Genomic DNA, 19591 nt, shown 5'->3' with positions numbered 1-19591 from the left:
ATGCTTTACAAATGTTAAGTTATATACGATGATATCATTACTTATTTCATCAATTTTTTTCCCAATACAAGGATCGTATGTTATGTGAGAGCTTGAAGTAAAAAATTGTATTTTCAAAACATACACGAATTTTTTTTTTATTATAGATGGGACACATTTAATGCTGCTCTTTTTCTTCTCTTAAATAAACAAATGCACATTTGAATTTTTAAAATGATAAATTGGAAGTTTTGAAAGAGTAAAATAAATTATGTGACACATGTTTTTATTCATTTATATATATTTTAGAGCTTTTTCTATAAAATAATAATAATTATATCTGATAAATATTTTAATTTTTACTGGGCTCAAAAAGGCCTGCCACTGTTAGCAGCTCTATTCCTAATTCAAACGGGCCAGATCAGAATCTATCGGCCCAATTTTAGCTTCTACTTTTATATTCTGTTGGGTGGCTGCAGCCCATCGTGGGCCATTTATTCCCTGGACTCTTCACCCAAGTCAACGATATGCCCTTCTAGGAAAGTCAAACGTTCCGTTTTTAGAAGAAAAATGTTAAGAAAAGAAAAGGCCTAGTCCAAGAAATTTATACGTAGTGTCTCCTAAAACTTAAAAAAAAAAAAGAAAAAAAAAATTTGTGTTAGAAGATCTCATGGATCGATTGATTTTTTATTTGGATCACTCATGTATATTTATAATATTTTTTTATATTTAATTAAATAAAAGTTTAACAAGTAGAAGATTATTATTATTTTTTTATCAGAGGGATATTATTTTGTTTCCTATTGATTTTTTTATTTATAATAATCGGACATGCTAATTTTAAGCAACATTGCTTCGATATGTGACTTCTTCCCCCCAAATTCCCAATGCCTTCCAACAATGTATCGAGGAGAAAGCACAATCCTAAACCTTCGCCAACTTCCCCCGATTCATTCCGTGCAGAACCATGGCTAAAGTCTATGCCTTCGTCAAAGGCCGACCTCTCCCGGTTGATCGCCGTCGTTTCCATCGCTGCCGCCGTGGCGGATGGCCTGTAATTTCATAGCCAACTCCATCAATCACCACCCAAAACCCTTCTGCGATAATAACGACTATTCTCTGTCAGGTACACTTATCATTTCTTCAATTTCCCTTTTCTTTAGGTTGATCGAAATGCATTTTTTTCTGCTACCGGTTTCCTCTTTTATTGTAATAAATTACTCGTTGTACGGCTCCGGGATTTCTATATTTGGCAACAAAGAAGCTCACTTATCTACTTCATTTGAACTATTATTCAACTTTCCATTGTATCCACTCTCAAGGTTTGGAAAAATGCTCCTCCCATTTCTGCTGGCGAACAATTTTGCTGACATGTATGCATTTTTTAACCATCGCTTGCCTCAGATCGCTGTGATCCCTGTCCTGAACATGGGCTATGTTATGATGGCAAGATGGAATGTGGCCATGGCTATAGGAAGCGTGGGAAGGTATGTGTTGAGGATGGAGATATTAATGAAACGGCCAAAAAGATTGTGAGTGGTTATTGCCTTTCATTTCGTTCTGAAAAACATACCCTCTTTCATTAGTATTTTGTCAAATTTAACTTGTAATTTTTAACACCACTAGTAACTGATTAAATTGCAGTCAAAATGGGCAGAAGTTCGTGTTTGTGATGCATATGCTCAATTTTTCTGCAGTGGAATAGGAGGCTGTTGGGTTTGTGTCACTTCATCAAATTATTTTAGAATTATATCTACTAAAAAAGAAAATATACCTCTGTTCTTTAACAAGTAAAACGCTATACAGCTGTCTTTATCCTAAATTGTCTTTTAGGTTGGGCAAGATGAACTTTGGAATAAGTTATATGAAGAACAAACGAGGGACAAGGATAAACTGGATGAAGCTATTTACATGTCTGCAAGAAAAAGAGCTAATGAGACCATATGTAAACTTTTAGAGACAAGAAGAAACAGTCAAGGGTAAGCATTTCTTCTGTTTCTAATTGAAGGAAATGGTACTCTTTTTCTTAAAATGTATATTTATATATACACACACTTTTGTTGATTATCTAAAATCCTGTGCTCAGGATGGTAGAGTTCAAGTGCCCGGAGTCGATTGTTAACTATTACAAGCCACTGTCATGTCGTGCTCGAAAGTGGATGGTCGAGCATGCTTTACTTTTAGTGCCAATATGTGCATTGGTATTCGATTTTTGACTACACAGCTTTAAAATCATATATTACAGTATCTACATGATAAAGCTTGTTAATTATATCAAGGTTTGTAGTTCATGGGAGGAATATTAATAGCATCCAGGGCCTACAGAAGGCGTCTCTTGTCTGCTAGAGCTGAACAAGTTTACCATGAGGTATACTCCATTCCAACCCGAATTAAGCCATTATTCTGTTACTGTTTAGAAATTGAACTTTCATCCATGTTGATAGATGCAGAGCACCTCTATCTTTTCATTCATTTATGTAGATTCATTTTTCATAACGTGAATTATCAAGATTCTTGGACTCATATTTCACAAAACTCTCATCCAAGTTGACAGATGCAGAGCACCTCGATCTCAACTCATTTCTGTAGAGTCATATCACCTCCATCATCAAGGTTCTTGGACCCCAATTTCATAAGTTTGGAGTCCCCACAGTGGTCCATGAGTCGGAGAAAATGTTTCACATTTTTTAGTATGGTAGACTGTCCTGGAGCATTTACAAATTGACAATTTTGAATGATCTGGTAACTTACTTTAGGTTTGCGATATACTCGAAGAGAGGCCATTGATGTCTAGGAGTGAAAATGCTGTGGGTGAGCCTGCTTGGGTGGCTGCCTCGTGGTTGCGAGATCATCTTCTCTCACCCAAGGAAAGAAATGATATGGTTCTGTGGAAAAAGGTACAAATATCTTTTAGGTAAGCTATGGGTTTGATTTGCGCTTATGTAGAGCTGGAAAAAGTACTTCTATTCATGGGTTTACATCTAAATTGACTGAATCCAATTACTTAAACTAAAAAAATATTTTATTTTACGACTTTGAAGCAGGTTAAGTCGAAGCTTAGGTCTGCTCTAATCTACTTCGTAACTTCAAAAATGGTTTCCTGTGTCCGATCGGACCTTGTGTTCATTGAAGATCAATTGTCTTAATCTCTTATGAATTTACAGGCATATTTGTGGAACTGATTTTAAAGTTTTAGTTACTATGGTATGCTATTTATAGTTGCTAGTTCAGTCAGTAATTACTTGAAGCACTGTTGCTTCTATCTTTTATGTGATTTGTCAATTTCTTCCTTTAAATGATAATATGCTTTTGTGTTTCTGGCACAGCTTTCCGCTTTTAGAACAAAAGTCCGTTTATGTATTTTAAACAATTTCAATGGTTTCACTTGGTTCTCAAGTATTTTCTAGAGAGAAAATGCATACTGGATCAAATAGCCACCTTTTTAGAGAAGAAAAATGTCAACAATGAGGTTAGGGTTTCTTGGATGTAATTCCGGTATTATTAGTTGATGCACATCCAGTTCCATGGAATTGAAATTGTAAATAATTTGACCTCTCTGTCCTTTAAAAAAAATGTGAATGAAAAAACCTACAGGTGAGTTAGAGGACCTTACAAACCTGTTCATTACGACTTTCGGAGAAGTGCTCACTTTCTTGTTTAGGTCGCTCTCACGTTACTCTTTCAATGTTGTACTTTGTTTTCACATAGAAACTATTTTGGGTTTCTATTGGTCCTATTGGTTTTCAAATTTTATGTTGCCATGTTATTCTTATATAAAATTTACTAAGAAGTACACCATTGTGGATCCATATATAATTGAAGAGTGTGACCTAATGATTAAGCCATTGATAGATATTGTCCTCAAATATGTACCATTTTCTTCCCATACTAAAATTTTCTAACTTTTATTTCTTGTTCCTTAGTGGATAGATTCTGATGCTATCTGTTGTATGAAGTTAATTTTAGGAAGCTGGTCATTTCTATTCACATTTAGTTAAATCTGCTTTCTCCTGTGAGTTGTCACCATATCTGTCAAGCTTCTGTTCTCTCCAGTCATACATAAAAATTGGTGCTTTGATTCAGTAATAACCACTTTGTGAGCTTTCTTTGTCTGCTTTTTTTTCCCTGTCTTCGTAGGTTGAGGAGTTGGTCCAAGAAGATTCTCGTGTTGATCAATACCCAAAGTTAGTGAAGGGTGAATCTAAGGTGGTATGGGAGTGGCAAGGTAATAATTAACATCTTATGTAAGAAAATATACAATTATACGTTATTGGGGAAAGGTGTTGAGCATTCCATAAACATATGCTTTTCAAGAATTATTTAGTTGTGTGATGGCCTGTTGTGATACACGTGCACTATCCTGAGCGGAAGCATAATTGTTGTGCATAATGAGTCATATTACCATCTCCAAGTTTTTATTATCATGGGAGGTAAGTCCCTAAAAAATAAAAATGTAATCATGAACTCAAAGCTGATGCTCACAGTAAAGGAAGTGATTGCTCATTTGCTTCTGTGCATCTGGCAGTTCACATAAACTATACTACTTCCTGATGACTGTGCATATGCAGAATATAATTTATTATTAGCGAGTAACTAAATCATTGTTGTTGCCACGAATATGCAACCTATTTAATTGTTCCCTAGTCCATTTAACTCATTTCAAGTACGATACAGTTTGCCCTGTTATAGCTCCACAATTGTTCCCTCACTTTTCAAGTATCTTGTCACACTCACATGAACTAGTGTGAATGCTTACCATGGTTAGATCTATTAGTAACCTGGTTGGCAAACTATGACTCAGTTAATTGTTCTAAGTGAGGGCTATCACCTGGTCATCTTCCAACATCGAGATCTTGATTAGAAATGCTCCATTTCTATCATTTCCGGTGGATGGGTGCCACAGATTATCTATTTTCTGTCAGATATTGTTGACGAATACTCTCTTTTTAAATCTGAGAATTGATCATGGTTCAAGGTGCAGATCCTGTTATTTCGGTCCACAAATTCTGCCCTCCAAACATAGCATTATATGCCCACTTTGACCATTAGAATCCATAGCTTTATGAAGATAGAATAATTTGATATTATAAATTATTTTGGCAAAATGATATTATATTTTGTTCACGAGAGAAGTTGCCTTTTTGCATCAATGGATTTCTTTGGTCTGACATCTGTGGCTTTACCTCTCTTCACAGTTGAAGGTTCGCTAAGCGCATCAAGAAAAATAAAGGGAAGTGAATCAAAGTTGAAGGAAAACGTGAATTATCCTCTAGTGCGCAAAGCTGGACGCGAGAAATTGAGCCTCCTAGTTAGTGATGTTGATCTTTAAAGGATTTTGCATGATGAAACTATTTTTTAATTTCAACTGTAATCATATTTGGTATCATACATATTGTATTCTTTATGTGAAAGGCGGATTGTTATTATAGTTTAATAAAACCTGTTGCACAAGGTTAAGAAGGATAGGTCAGATAAAGAAAAGATAATTAGCACTCCAATTTGGAACAAAGTGAAGTGTAGTTTCCGACATTGATATGTATATTCCCTCGGTTCAAAATTCAAGTCACTCGTTACATCACGATATTGTGCGCGCACTTGAAATTATAGGATTCTGATAGGAAAGGAAGGATTCTTTTTCCTAGACCACCGCTGATGGAATATAAAACTCGTGTCTTGTCTCGACTCTCGAGCGAACAAGGTGCTTGCTAGTAGTGGTGCAAAAGATCGATGCTGTAAATCATTTTTGTGATTTTAATCTCCGTGCAAGTTAGAGATTTTACTTTTCAAGACCCTAAAATGTTTAACAAGTTGTGTCACTTTATTATTTTATTTTGTAGCATGATAAGTACCGTATTTCATATCTTTCCGTCACAATTTTATAATTGATTCAACAATTTCTAGTCTTCTTCTATCTGGTGCAGCAGCAATGAGTAGTCCTATTGCTCACGGAAAAAGTAAAGCTGTGAAGCCCATCCGACCGATTAATCAACTAGGAAACAGATCTCATTATTAAGTCAAACTGTGCCAGACACAATACACTTTCCCTGCATTCCACCGACATTGATATACCATACAATATATAAATTTCTAAAAATAAACAAAAACCCAGCGAAGCCTCAGATAGTCGATCTTACATCAAAGTAAATGTTCAGACGGTAATTCCAGATAAAATCAACAAATGATCCTCATAGGCTTCTGTTTAACTTAAAAAAAAAACACTAATTCCAAGTGAATGTAATCGCACAAATCGGCTCCGAAGATGAACCGAAAATAATCAATCTGCAGATTCCTATCAACATGCGAAATTGTGAATTGATTTCGGCCCAATCAAAGCATCGCCGATCATTGCCGATATTCAGCTATAGGCGACGTGGCATCGGACCATGAACGAAAAAATCCCAAAAAACATATTGAAAAAAAAAAGTTAAAACAATTTCAAAAAAATATATATCATCGCCAAATCAAAATCCCAAAAAATCAATAAATTAATTATGACGACAAACTCATTACTGTTGGGATCACATCATCACGTAGAGCAGCGTAACAGTGAAATGGAAAGACTTGGCATGCCTACGCAGCCCAAAGACGATAAGCATCGGTCCGTTGCCCTAAATTAATTAAACGATTAAAACACAAAATTGAAAGAGGGTCAAGTCATCAAGACTACACAAAACTGCATATTTCCAGTAAATTGATGTCAAAAGATAACCGGATTTAATGAAAATTATTAAGTTAAGGAAGCATCAGTTCTCCAAGGTGATTTAGCATCAATAATTCATATTTCAGCCGCAAATTACCCATTGTCACATGAGATTCATCCTTTGCTTCCTTACGCATAAAAAAGATTAAAAATTGAAATGGATATTTTGGTTCCAAAAAAATTAATATAATCTAAGATGGATGGATGAAAGACAGCAGCGATCAGAACCTGTCGGGATTCACTGTTGACATCAGGATTTAATCAGTGGATTGACAGACTTCATGAAATCTATCTTCACCTCGCCAATTTGAAGAATTTAAAAACTAAACGTCATTAATGTATTGAAAAAAAATTTAAGAAAAAAAGAGTAATTAAACTGAAAAAATTTGTGAAAGCTCAGAACTTCTTAGAGGTATTAAGCGCCGTCATCGACGAAACATCTCCGGAACTAATTTCAAATCTTCGTCATGGCAAATAAAACTTGATTGCAAAAAACAAAATGGAAAAGCATAAAAAAAGAGAAAAGAGATTTCTTTTTTTCAATTTAGAAATTGGAAGAAGTGCAGAGAAAAATGGGAAGAAGAATTCAAGAATATATAGAGAACGCACGACAGAAACCCTAGATCGTTCAAAAAGTTAATTTGTTTAAATTGCGACGGCGCCTCAAACCCTAATTGGGTGGGCATATATATATAATTAATGTTCGGGTAAAATTATAATTCTGCCCTTGAAAACTTGTAATTTTCCATTTGCTCCTTAATTTATATTTCTTCATATCGTGAAGCCAGTCATATTTCTTATTCCTATTATCAGATTTTTTTAAAAATTTCCTTAATAAATAGAAACTTTATTTTTCTTCCATGCTTAACGTATGTTATTTTTTCTAAAATAATTTTAAAAAGATACAAATTAAATTTCAAATCTCAATCACTTAAAAGAATTATAACATATTTTTAAATTTCAAGAATCAAGCATTTATACATTTTCTATGTTTTTCCAAACTATATTACTAATTAAAAGTTTAATCATATCTACTTCTTACATAAAAAAAAAATTGGATAAATATAACATAATCAGTAGAGATATGCAAGAACAAACTATTTCGATTGAAAACATTTTGGAACACAAGAATCATAATATAGAACACAGGTTGACAGCACAGTAACTGCAAAAATTGAAAATTTTATTTCGAAAGCACGGAATATCTAGTTCATTAGACTCCATCTTCTAACTGTGCAATGATACTAACAAAGACCCGATATCCCTGGCACATGTCCGAAAGCAGGCAGTACTCATTCTTTGCATGGTACGTCGCCATTAGACCTGCACATTGCACCGAATCTTGTTAATGAATGCGTGAATTTGTCTTTGTCAACAAATATGGTACAAGTATACTGTGTCCCCGAAACGCAACTCAGCTTTAACCTTTCTAGCCCGACACTGTATGAAGATTTTTCTGGGAAATCTTCATTTTCTTTAAAATTACTATACAGAAAGATGCATCTGGTATCTTGAATAGATATATCCATATGCTGTAGATAGGCTGGTTACTTGGTAAATAAGGGGTATCAGCAACACAAATACTTGCACCTCGATGAGCATACACAGCCTATTTACTTGTGCTCGTTAACATTCAATTTTTTCATAAAAAGGACAAGTGAATTCACCATTTTCTGATTTGCTTTCATTTAATTCCCATGTTTGAAATTTAGCCACAGGCCTAAAGGAATGGGTTTTCAGATATCGACCTTCAATCTCAACGTTGAAGACAATGTCAAAACTTTCCATAGTCCTCCCCATACAAAACTATTACTTAGACCCACATTAAAAATATAGAGGCAGTCGTACTCGCTCTCGCTACATTAAAAACATAGCAATTAATTTTCATACAAACTGCTTACTTATGGAACCTACAAACCATCATCATTTATGACTACAAAATCACAGACTAATAGTGAAATTTCTTGTCAGGGACTTTCCTGAAGACAAATATAAAGGATATATATAAAGGTGATCGTAGCAGGATATCAACTAATAGTAGAAAAGATTAAAAATCTTGTACGTAGTGAGTGGATCGTACCATAACCAGAAGTCTGAACATCGAAACCTTCATCCTACAGTAAGACGTAAGAATGCAGATGAGGTGGAGAAAATCACATGTTTCCAAAACCCAAAAACTCACATAAATGAACTATTATACCTGTAATTCCCGTATGAGAGGCAAGCTACCGGTGATAGAATATGGTTTTACATGCCCAACAACTTCTTCGGTAGCTTTGCATAATACGTGGAAACCACGAGAATCAAGATTACAAGCTACTCCAGACATTGCTTCGTCAAAACTTATATCAATTCTGCGGAATGAAAGAGAGAAGAATAGGCAAGAATCCAAAGAAAATAGAACCGAAACGATACGATGAATTTACAAACAGCCAGCTGGAAAAAGAAGAAAGAGACAGTTAAGCACCTTCCCCTGAGGTTCTCGTCAGGTAGACAGTATTTTGAAACAGGCCCTCGAGTGTCCAGCTTTTCTATGTTGGTGTTCAAGTCATCAACATATTCTTCAAGCTTATTAATCACATCAGTTACACTGAAATGAAGAATTTATTAGGAATTCTTTTCTTTTTCAAATTTTATGAAGTTTAAAAGCTTTCAAGGATCTCAAACAAACAGTGAAATGTGCAATACCCACCTATAGAATGGGGTCAACCTGAGACAGTACAGTAAATTGTCAGATGTCAATCACAATGTGATAAAGATTATGTAATAACCTCAAATTTAAATTCAACCTAACATCTCCAGAAATTCTACACTCGGCTGGAATCTGATTGATGCCGCCCCCTGGATCTGTCATTAATATAGTGACTTAGGAGAGAAAGGCCCCATAACAGACAAACAAACTATAGATACGCCAGGTACCATGTTTACGGTGGAGAACTTACAATTCCACTGAGTTGGTTTCATGGTTGATGGTGTTGCAAAGCCATATATACTTTCACTTGGATGTGGTGGAAAGTCTTTGTAAAACCGTGACTGAATTTCTTTAAGAGCTTCCATAGCAAGCTCCAATGGATTGATTGCCTGCAGGTATTCAGTAAGAAAAAGACAAAGTAATATGAAATATAATATGCAATCGTGGTATTAGCGTAACATATCTCAATTGCTAGAAATAAACGCAATTATGCGATCCAACTATAATTTCAGATTCATTTCAGAAAGTGGACGTCATTGTTTAACAGATACCTATTAGGATAAAATTACGTTTGATGTCGATTTTAAACTCGAAACCATAGAGAGCTAACACTGAGAGGTTGCTAAATAAACAACGATGCTGTTATTAACAAAAGTGTAACTTTTATCACTCGATATCATGAAACATACCAAAGGTAACGCGTTCATGCAAAGTCTATCATATTAATCCTTTCAAATGAGTTTATATAAGAAAACTCTAACAGGAAGTACTTTGTGGGGTAGACCACTGTGAAATAGCTTCCCACTAACATGAAGCTTCCATGGTATCATGCCACCAGTACCAATACATGGCTGTTTATCCGCGGTGTCAATCCAAAACCTGCGAGGAGAAACAAAACCACTTATTTATCAGTGACATCATTTGAATTTCCTATCAACACACTTAGTTCTAGAATTGATCATTGGGTTGGTCAAATATCCGTGGCACGTGGATTCAAATACTTAGGATGATGCAACGCACAATGGTCCGTGCTTTAATTTATCAAGTAATCCAGCTCTCACTAATGCATCAACTCCAACTTGAGGAATAGATGAGTTCTCTTCACTAGCAATAAATACTGCAACCACAGTGGATTTAAGTGTAGGGTTTGACTCCCCAAGCTTCCGCAGTAGTTCAGTCACAAGGGCAACATGCCCCAAACAGTCAGTTGTTCCGCGCCCTCTGAGTTTGTCTCCTTCAATGCTCAAAGAAAAAGGATCAAAATCCTGCACAAAGTAATACAAAGTTTGCAACAGGATCTGAGTGGAAACATTTGCCTATTGATTACACCAACACATCAATATAGCTGCAGATTCCAATTTTATATAGCACATTCCTCTTTTTAACTGTTTATAGAATCCATAATCAAACCTAAATAAGAAGAAAGGATTTCCTGATTAATCAAGGAAAAAGATCATTCCTTCCACTTTTGAAACTTAGCTAAAAGTTAACCTTAATTAGCATTTGTTAAAATACATCTTGATTCTTATACCGATAATCGATAGCATTTTTCAAAAGATGAGAGCGTTCAAAGCAATGATTTTAATCTAATCACACAAAAGGTGAATTTTGAGGTAACAAATATCAGCCTAGAACAACAAATTGTCCACATTTTCAATTATAGATGGAACTTGAAGTCATAAAACGATAATACGAGTTAAACTCAAAATGAATTTGTCCTAATCGTAAGAAAATTAAATCCCAACAAATACTTCACTGCCTTCACATATCTGCATCGTATATATGAAAAGAAACAACCATCGGCACCAAAAAGTACAAAGTTTAAAAATAGCATCTCCTTCCAATCAGCCAAAACATGAAAACAAAAATAAATAAATAAAACTATAAAATCCAGCACCACAGGCAAAATATCCATAGAAAAACACGAGAAGCACGTTAAAATCAGTGAAAACACAGCATTGGTCTAGAGTTTCAAATTCTAAAAATTGCACCACATCATAAAAACTCAATTTACCAATCGGACACATACAAAGAACTTTCATTCTCTTCATACTTGCAATCACAAATATAAATATTCACTCTCCAGTCTCCATAAGTCGAGCATTTCATTTACTTAAAAGAACCGAAAATCAGCAGGATAACCAATAGCAAAACCATTCCAGAGGTCGTAACACCCCCACAGGAAAGAGCACAAAAAATAACGTCCCTTTCGATCAATCAAATGATACAAACAAAAAACATACCAAGGAAATATAAAAAAGGGACACACGTAAATCAGTGAAAACACAGGATTCTGAAAACTAAAGCTAACTGGAAATGCGACACATACCCAATCAGAAGGGTTGGCAGTGACGACGTCCATGTGCATACCAACAAAAGACAAGATCTTCCCGGGCTGAGTCCCGGGGTACTCAACAATGAGATTCCCTCTGTTGGGCTTGTAAGTAACGTGGTTCAGGACAAGTGGACCGCCGCCAGTGGCGGTGCTGAAGGGGCGGAGGACATCAAGCACGTGCCTGACGATCCTGTCCTCCTCCGGGATGAGCTCCGGCGGGTTGTTCTGCACGTATTTGGACTCCCCGATCAGCTTCCCCAAAAGGGCGACAAAGGAATCCTTGTTCAGGTCCCCAAGAGTGTGCTCGACGCTTGCTGTCGCCATAGCCGCTGCGTACACTCCAAGCAGGCCAACTCAACTATAGTACAGAAAAAAAGTTGGGCTTTGGGCTTACACTCAACTCACGCTGACTTATTCTACCCGTGAAATTCAAGTTCTCGCTCTCCCAAGAAAAGCTTGAGAAATGAAAATAGGTAACTGCGTGGGCCTATCCATGTCATCATTTCTTTTGTCTCATAATCGTGGGAATTTGGACTAGTCGCCAATGGAGATAAAAAGATAAAGAAGTATCATGCTTTAAAAAATATTTTTTTACACATAATTAATTTCCAAGTACTTTAATTTAATTTTATACATAAAAACAAGAAATTTGAAATATTTTAATTCGGCTTCCGAAGGTTCTTCCAATTTTTATTTTTATTTGTAAAAACACCAAGAAAATGGTTGCAATTCTCAAATTTTACTCTGTATTTATCGCTATTTTTAGGCCGCCTTAATTATTTATTTTACCAACACTATATTTTTAGCTTACACCAATGGTTATGCTGCTATTTGGTCTGATCGAGTTCTTCAAGTTGGTATCGTATTCTCGTACCTCATAAATTATAAAAATCATTCCTCGTAATTTCACATAAAATGCAGGGATTTGATTTACAAACTATGCTACCCACGGGCGGAGCCATGTGTTGCTCCGTTACCTGTTTTTTCCGATATATTTTATACATTAAATTTTGTTTTATTTTCCGTAAGTTTTGTGACTCCATTTATCAATATGAGCTCATTCATAATTTACAAAATTTTAATCCAGATAAAAATAAAAACTTGACTCTGCCACTTACGTCACGTTATGCCTGGACTCATTATTATTATATGAACGAAAATAAACATTTATAATAAGCATTTCTATCTCTCTCACACATCATCTTCTGTTTGTATGACGTATCTGTATATTAACATCTCCAGCTGTCCCATTCCCTCGTGTTTGACTGTCTCAATTCCTAAGATTACATTTATTAACATCTCCAGTTGTCCAATTCCCGTGTGTCTGTCTTAATTCCAAAAATTACATTTATTATTATAACATGTTAACTTCTTGGTTCTGCTTATGCGTACTTTTTTAAAAATTCTCTTAGGACTTTAACATGAATAATATCAATACCATACATACAGACTTTCTAGTAATACCTATGGGCAATGAGCGACTGAGCAGAAAGCCAAACGCGTGGTGGAAAGAATAGAGCGAAATAGTCAATAATGCCAGCGCGGAAGAAGAGAAAATACCAACCACATTCATACACAAACAAGAGAAGGAAATGTTCAATCCCATCTCAAGAATTGAGGAAAAGATATAAAAATAAAGCTCCAAACTCCAGAAGTAGTTGAAAATTTAACTGTGTAAATATTGGGAAAATAGCAAGCAATCAGCATCACTATTCAAATGCAGTCATTATTTGTTGCTACACAGCACTGTAATGCCCATCAAACATAATATCACTACAAGGAGCAAGAATTCACAACTTACAAAAAAAGACATGTTACATTAATAACTGAACAGGTGCTAAAGCGCAAAACAGCATTGATGAGAACGACAAGGTTCAATCTACATCAGAAAGCCTGCAAGAATTTGAAACTTCTATTATCCTACATGCTACATGCTAAAGATCTATCCAAGTAAAAGAACCAGTTGTGCGCTCTTCATCTCATCTCATTGCCTAAATTAAAACCTGTCGACGAAATAGACAAACTACAGCTGTAAAATAATACAAATGCCAAACATGGCAGTATACACAAACAACAAAATGGCAAAGAACCAAGGCTGTATACTACAAGAAGGGTAACTTGCATCCCATTTGCCTTGCATTATCAACAGAGTATCAGCGGAAGAATTCGAATCAGCATCAAGAAATATAGCGGCATCACATAGCTCATTTATTTAATCTGATGTCAGTACTAAATGTTTGGAGCAAATTACTCCCTCCAACTCGGGCTTGGAAAAGGGAAAAATCCAGAAGGTGATAGAGGGAAACCATAACCAGGGGAGGGAGGTAGTGGAGGCCCAGGACCCAAAATCCCAGACTGGCTAGCCGACGAGAATGAGAAACCCGGTGAAATTGGGGGAAGATACTGGTAGCCTGGAGAAAGAAGAGGATAAGGTGAACGAGGTGACAACAGATTCCAGAAGCCAGTAGGAGAAGGCACAAGAAATTGAGAATTTGGAGAGGGTAAAGGGGGAGGAGTCCCATGCATCCTAGGTGAAGGAAAAGTTGGTGGAGGACCATTCAAACGAGGTGATTCAAGAAGCGGTGTAGGGCCATTCAATCTAGGTGATGCAAGAAGGTGTGGACCTCCATTAATTCTCGGAGAAGGTAGCAGAGGCACAACAGGGTTAGGATGTGGATACGGTGGACGCAGAGATTGGGGTTGCTGGGGATCCTGGTCCATGATAGAATTTTGAAGGTAACGCATGTAAGCAGATATAGGAGACTCGGTAGTATTGGTCCAAACATCGGTAGGGGTTGGGGGCAACCATGCGGTTGGTGAAGGTTGCCGATCAAAGTGGTGATGATGATGAGGAGGAGGGGGTCTCATATAGTTGTTGGCATTAGGAGGTTGTGCCGAAGGCTGTACTTGTGCTACCGGGTCCCGTAAATGATAATGAATTTGAACAGGAGGTCGACTAGTTGGCGCCAAAGGTGGAGGTCGAACTCTCTGTAACCTGTTATTAGGGGGTTTAGGTTGGTTTTGTAGAGGCCTGATTGGTTCTCGGGATGGTGAACCTGTGAGCTGCTGAACTATGTTTCGAAAATCGTTCTTATTAATATTATAGACACGGGGCTGAGGCTGCGGCCTGGAAGGGGTGGCAAAGTTAGGCTGGTGCAACGGACTTTTCTTAATGCTTTTACCAAACTTGTTTACCCCAAGATGATCAGCCTGCCTGCTATTTTGTTGATTGCTGGAATTATCCATAGCTTTTCAGACAGCTCAAGCGCATAAAAATTCGACCTCTTACTTCAACAAAAACTACTACTTCCCAGAAACAGTGCATCAAATCAATCCAAAGGCGCAGCAATTAACCCAGATCTTATTTTATCACCTAAAAACCAAGAAACCCTTCGAACCCGTCAAATTATCGATCCCCATACATCCCAAAAATCGACCAAGAAAAATAATATCAACTACGACTAGTTAGAACAAAACACAAATAGACCGAAAAGAACCAGCTGAAGATCGAAGGGGGAGGAAATTTACTCCTTGCACCGTGGAAGAATGGACTCCAGTTCCGTGTGGATTTTGCAGAAGCGAAGCTAAATCTAGAACGAAAATGGTGAAGGGCGTTTGGTCAACGGGAAAGTGGAAGACAAATAGAATGAAAAATTGAAAATCGATTATTTATTTATGAGTTAAAAAAGTATGAACACGTGGTTTCCCCGGCTGCTCCTCAAAGGAGCAGGGGATAGCAGCACAAAATTAATTAAAGGGAACCCCGGCCCTTATTTTAATTAAAAATAATTAATAATGGACCGGGCCAGGCCTTCTTTATTTATTTATTTATTTTTAAAAGGTTAGCTCTTCAATGGCCCAGTTTGTATGAGAGTACTAGACAACTAATAGAAACAATTCTCGTGTTGCTATCAATATGGGCCCGAAAGCCTATTTGTTTCGGCCTCATTTGTGTCACGGTACTAAAATAAATTCTTATATACTTTTCGAATGAAATAATTTATACCCGTGTATGTAATTTAAATTATATTTTGAAATTATTTCGTGAATTTATATGCGTGATTAGATCGTTAAAAAATAACTTATACATCACAAAAATTGTTTCACGTATTTATTTGCATGATGGACTTGAAACCTCTCTCTCTTGATTTTAGTTATTATCTTCAAGAGTTATCTAAAGTGGCCATTTAAAAAGATAAACTTTATTTTGATAAAGATTAAATGTTGTATGTGAGACGAGTCAATCTAACAATAAATATTTCCCAAATTCATCGTGGCCCAGCTCTATTTTCTTCTCACCAAAGATCAAATCCAAGTTTCTCACGCGCTCCAGGTATAACTTCTCCTTCAATGACCCCACCGATCCATCTTCTAAACCCCACATTTCATCAGATTCCGGGCCCGAAAATCCCTCTATTGTAGATGAGTGGGTGAAAAGTCGGGTCCTTAGCCCGAACCCACGTCTAAACTCATTGGTACGGATCCCCCGATTGATGATGATGAATGGGGTGGTTCTGCTGTTATCTCGTGTAACCCGGTTGTGAACGAGGAAGCTGGTGGGAACGTGGTGGAAGAAGAGAGGCTTCGGGAGCTGAAGCGAGCTTTGGTGGATACGGTTTACGGGTCGGACTTAGGATTTCGGGCCTCTGCCGAAGTTCGGGCGGAGACCCTCGAACTTGTATCACAGTTGGAGACCGCCAATCCAAATCCATCGCCAGTCGAGTGCCCGGAGTTGCTTGATGGAAACTGGGTTTTAGTGTGAGTTACTCTTCAGTTGCCATTCCTTTAACAATTTTGAATTTCGTGAAAGTTTACATTGTTAATTGTTATTATCCCTTCAATGGCTCAATGCTGCCTTTTATGCACTTATTTGTGCTTATTTGAATTGCTATATGGGAAGATTCCCGGTGGTGAACATAGATGTGAACGTAGTATGCATATGTAATGAGATTATGATCGATGAACATGGTACTAATGAATAGAGATCCGTGGATTGTTTCCCATATTATGCGGTTCTAATTCCTAATAAAAAATTTCTTTTCAAATTCGATGGGAATGCTTAAGCCACTGACTCTAGGAGTGAACGTGGTGATATTTTTATTTTTTAAGCGGTATTTATCAAAAAGTTGAGGAAAATTACTATATATATACACTCAACAACGAAGAAGACCTAGCGAAGCACAGCTACAGTGAAAAGGGATGCATGATTTGATATGTAATTTTGAAGGAATACATTGTATGGTATGTACATCTCTCTATATGACTACATCACTCATACTAGAATACATGTATAACTTTTTTTAATACTTACTAGCTGTATGGAAATATCTAGAGTCCAGGGTTTATGTAAGCACGAATTCTGACTTGACGAAGTATTTTCAGGTGCCATCTTTAGAAAGCCTGCATTTACTTAGCAATACAGCAGAACCTCTCTATTCTCATTCTATTGGGACCGAAGTTATTTTATTGCTGTTATGACTTAATTGAGTTGTGGTTATGGAATTTTTATTTTTATTTTGATTTGATTATTCTTGTTGCAGATTATAAAGGGTTAGAATATGTACCGTTTTAATATAATTGGTAAGTATAATTATTTTGGAAAATTAAATAGAAGCAATTTGAAACTTCTAATTATTTGTATGCAGTGTTAAAACTGTGCAAAGTAATCTTAGAGGTTTGAATTTGTATTTGTTCATCACCTTTTCGATTAATTTTTAACTTGCATTGCATAGATAGCATAGTTTATGCAACATTGAACTGATCAAAAGCGATGCATTTCCTAATTTTCCTTTTCTCCTCAAGAAAATTCAGTATACCAACTCAACTAAGTCAAAGTGAGAACTGATCCATTTTTCCTCTACAAATACAAATGTTGTATAAACTACGTTATCTATACAATCTGCTTGAGTTTAATTTGCTGGCATAGACTTGTCTTACTGGAGAGCAAGGCTGTGTAAACGTAGAATTTTGGTATGGAGGCTTAATGTGATACGGTACAATCGAATACATTTGCATGTAACTATACGAAGTTTGCAAAAAAGTAATTGTATTTCTTTTGACTCCTATTTTATGCTGTGCTAGTAATCAATACCTTTTCATTCCATGTAGGATAAATGCTGAATAAGGAGGTGGTTTTCCAAAGAGATTGGAGTACATCCAGATTATTATAGAATAAAAATCAATCAATTTTTCTCCTTGATATTTTGTAAACCACATAGAAGTTCCAGAGCATGCATGGTCATTGAGCTGTTGTGCTGTGCCTCAAAATAGACATACATATAATTAGTGTGGTTTGGGTTTAATTAATCTGATTTTATTTGTAGCTGAAGTTTCTTGTTTTTATTTTATACTAAACAAGGTGGGTACCGTTACTTTGACGAATTTGGCATGAGGCCTTTTTCAGCAATAAGGGCCTTTTTAATAATTCCTGTAGCTTGTGCGTTCATGTCCTGTATTGCCACTAATGAAAAAGTTTAAAATATCACCGTCTCTACTTTATGACCTTTTTAGTTGTTTCCATATGTTCCAACGATTATGAAGCCTGTTTAAATTTTGTTTGAATCTAATATTTACCGAGTAATGAAAAAAATGCAATGTTTCTTTCATTGATATTTTCTCAGCGCGTAGCGCTTGTGCTTCAGGAATTAAAAATACTGAGTAAATATGAAAGAAGCAGATTGATTTAACAAGTTTGATAAAATCTAATGATTTTTTCTTGGTTATGCGCCAGGTTCACAGCGTTCTCCGAACTATTACCCCTTCTCGCTGCTGGCAGTATTCCGTTTGTGATAGTCGAAAAGATTGGTCAATCAATCGACACTCGTAGCCTTACCTTAGAGAATAGTACCACATTGTCGACCCCTACTTCTACTTTGTCTTTTAGTGCTTCTGCATCCTTTGAAACCCGAAGCCCATCAAGAATACAGGTAGAACATTCTAATACTCTACACCGTGTTCCATTACACGACACAACAGGATCACCATTTTGAAAAGAACGTGGTTTATCAAATAACTGTTTGGTACAGCCACATTTGAATTGTTATTTGTTCTTGAATCTGTATCATAATGGATGGTGATTGACAAAAGTCCCAAATGATTTGATATGTGGATAAACAGTTTGGCACTTTACTTAAATCTGAAAGCGCTCTCTTCCTGCTTTTGTTCAAGTATTATACGTCAAAAGTTCACTGTGTGTTAGGTAACTCAATAGTGTGATTATGAAGCGATTGAAAAATCGGCTTTATGTATTTTCACCAGGCAAAGTTTTGCAGTTTGAATTTAAGGAAGGGTCATTTAATCCTCCAGAAATCAAGTCCAGCGTAGATCTTCCGGAGAACATAAACATTTTTGGTCAAAACATAAACCTGTCATCCGTGCAGCAACTTCTCAATCCACTTCAAAATTCAGTGGCAGGCATAGCACGAGCTATTTCTGGTCAGTCTCCGCTTAAGATTCCAATTCGTGGTGGGCAAACAAAATCATGGCTTCTGACGACATACCTTGACAAAGATATCCGGAATTCTCGTGGAGATGGTGGCCTTTTTGTTCTAGTGAAGGAAGGGAGCCCACTTCTAGATTGATAGCTAGGTACCTTTACATAATCTTTGTGACGAGTGGCTGTTGTATATAATTTATATATGGCGTATCCTTCTCGACGAGACATTGCTAAATGAGGGGATTCCATTTGTTTATGCTAGGCGGAGTTTGCCTATTCAGTGTATGCTCTGGTACTACTACTCAACAGAAAAACATGCCTTGTAAACAAAGAAGAGCTAAACTTTTGCCAATCACGGGTAAAAAGTCTCGACTTAATAGAGGTGTAGTTAAAAAAAAGTTATTTCAGAATAATTATTTCTTTGTTACAGTTGGTATAGAGATAAAACAC

The 19591-nt window shown here is 36.3% G+C and overlaps 3 protein-coding genes, 1 long non-coding RNA gene, 4 other non-coding genes and 1 pseudogene across 9 annotated transcripts; 2 read left to right on the top strand and 7 right to left on the bottom strand.

Moving 5' to 3' along the window:
* The first annotated feature begins 829 nt into the window (after positions 1-829).
* On the top strand, positions 830-5557 carry LOC140832176 (uncharacterized). Its single transcript, XM_073196042.1, is given in 10 exon segments — positions 830-1025; positions 1027-1105; positions 1384-1511; positions 1624-1695; positions 1813-1958; positions 2066-2180; positions 2267-2347; positions 2736-2876; positions 4117-4204; positions 5175-5557. Coding segments are annotated over 10 exon segments (1143 nt in total). The 5' UTR covers positions 830-866; the 3' UTR covers positions 5309-5557.
* A 530-nt stretch (positions 5558-6087) lies between these two features.
* LOC140833241 (small nucleolar RNA snoR77Y) lies at positions 6088-6174 on the bottom strand. Its single transcript, XR_012118372.1, has one exon. It is a non-coding gene; the product is annotated as a small nucleolar RNA snoR77Y (small nucleolar RNA).
* A 35-nt stretch (positions 6175-6209) lies between these two features.
* On the bottom strand, positions 6210-6362 carry LOC140833247 (small nucleolar RNA snoR2/U65). Its single transcript, XR_012118378.1, has one exon. It is a non-coding gene; the product is annotated as a small nucleolar RNA snoR2/U65 (small nucleolar RNA).
* A 352-nt stretch (positions 6363-6714) lies between these two features.
* LOC140833238 (small nucleolar RNA Z101) lies at positions 6715-6809 on the bottom strand. Its single transcript, XR_012118369.1, has one exon. It is a non-coding gene; the product is annotated as a small nucleolar RNA Z101 (small nucleolar RNA).
* An 87-nt stretch (positions 6810-6896) lies between these two features.
* On the bottom strand, positions 6897-6982 carry LOC140833243 (small nucleolar RNA snoR14). The gene has a single exon (XR_012118374.1). It is a non-coding gene; the product is annotated as a small nucleolar RNA snoR14 (small nucleolar RNA).
* A 780-nt stretch (positions 6983-7762) lies between these two features.
* Positions 7763-12169, bottom strand: LOC140832174 (acetylornithine deacetylase). 2 transcript variants are annotated; one of them, XM_073196038.1, is made up of 10 exons: positions 11701-12167; positions 10392-10636; positions 10142-10250; positions 9622-9760; positions 9469-9526; positions 9372-9389; positions 9147-9269; positions 8880-9033; positions 8760-8793; positions 7763-8002 (listed from the first exon to the last, which is right to left on the bottom strand). In XM_073196038.1, exons 1-10 carry the CDS (start codon positions 12028-12030, stop codon positions 7893-7895), a joined length of 1320 nt encoding a protein of 439 aa, XP_073052139.1. In that variant the 5' UTR covers positions 12031-12167; the 3' UTR covers positions 7763-7892. The 2 variants fall into 2 exon arrangements, with proteins under 2 accessions (XP_073052139.1, XP_073052140.1); XM_073196039.1 differs by lacking the exon at positions 9372-9389 and having other exon boundaries at positions 9451-9526; positions 11701-12169.
* Positions 12170-13385: 1216 nt separating this feature from the next.
* Positions 13386-15241, bottom strand: LOC140832172 (protein HAIKU1-like). The gene has a single exon (XM_073196037.1). It carries the CDS (start codon positions 14950-14952, stop codon positions 13954-13956), a length of 999 nt encoding a protein of 332 aa, XP_073052138.1. The 5' UTR covers positions 14953-15241; the 3' UTR covers positions 13386-13953.
* Positions 13386-15560, bottom strand: LOC140832173 (uncharacterized). The gene is made up of 2 exons (XR_012118077.1): positions 15235-15560; positions 13386-13709 (listed from the first exon to the last, which is right to left on the bottom strand). It is a non-coding gene; the product is annotated as an uncharacterized lncRNA (long non-coding RNA).
* LOC140831863 (plastoglobulin-1, chloroplastic-like) lies at positions 15560-19518 on the top strand (annotated as a pseudogene).
* Positions 19519-19591: the final 73 nt, after the last annotated feature.

Source organism: Primulina eburnea, chromosome 5 (assembly GCF_022965805.1).
Source record: "Primulina eburnea isolate SZY01 chromosome 5, ASM2296580v1, whole genome shotgun sequence".
NCBI lineage: Eukaryota > Viridiplantae > Streptophyta > Magnoliopsida > Lamiales > Gesneriaceae > Primulina > Primulina eburnea.
This window is presented reverse-complemented; position numbering and strand designations above follow the sequence as displayed.

Excerpts from the sequence above, each read along its gene's own strand:
- LOC140832174 (XM_073196039.1), bottom strand. The coding sequence starts at position 12,030 with ATGGCGACAGCAAGCGTCGAGCACACTCTTGGGGACCTGAACAAGGAT. Across the intron at positions 9,527-9,621 it reads GAAACCAACTCAGTGGAATT|ATCCAGGGGGCGGCATCAAT; the intron begins GTAAGTTCTCCA and ends TATTAATGACAG. Across the intron at positions 9,034-9,146 it reads GACGAGAACCTCAGGGGAAG|AATTGATATAAGTTTTGACG; the intron begins GTGCTTAACTGT and ends TTCATTCCGCAG.
- LOC140832172 (XM_073196037.1), bottom strand. The coding sequence starts at position 14,952 with ATGGATAATTCCAGCAATCAACAAAATAGCAGGCAGGCTGATCATCTT.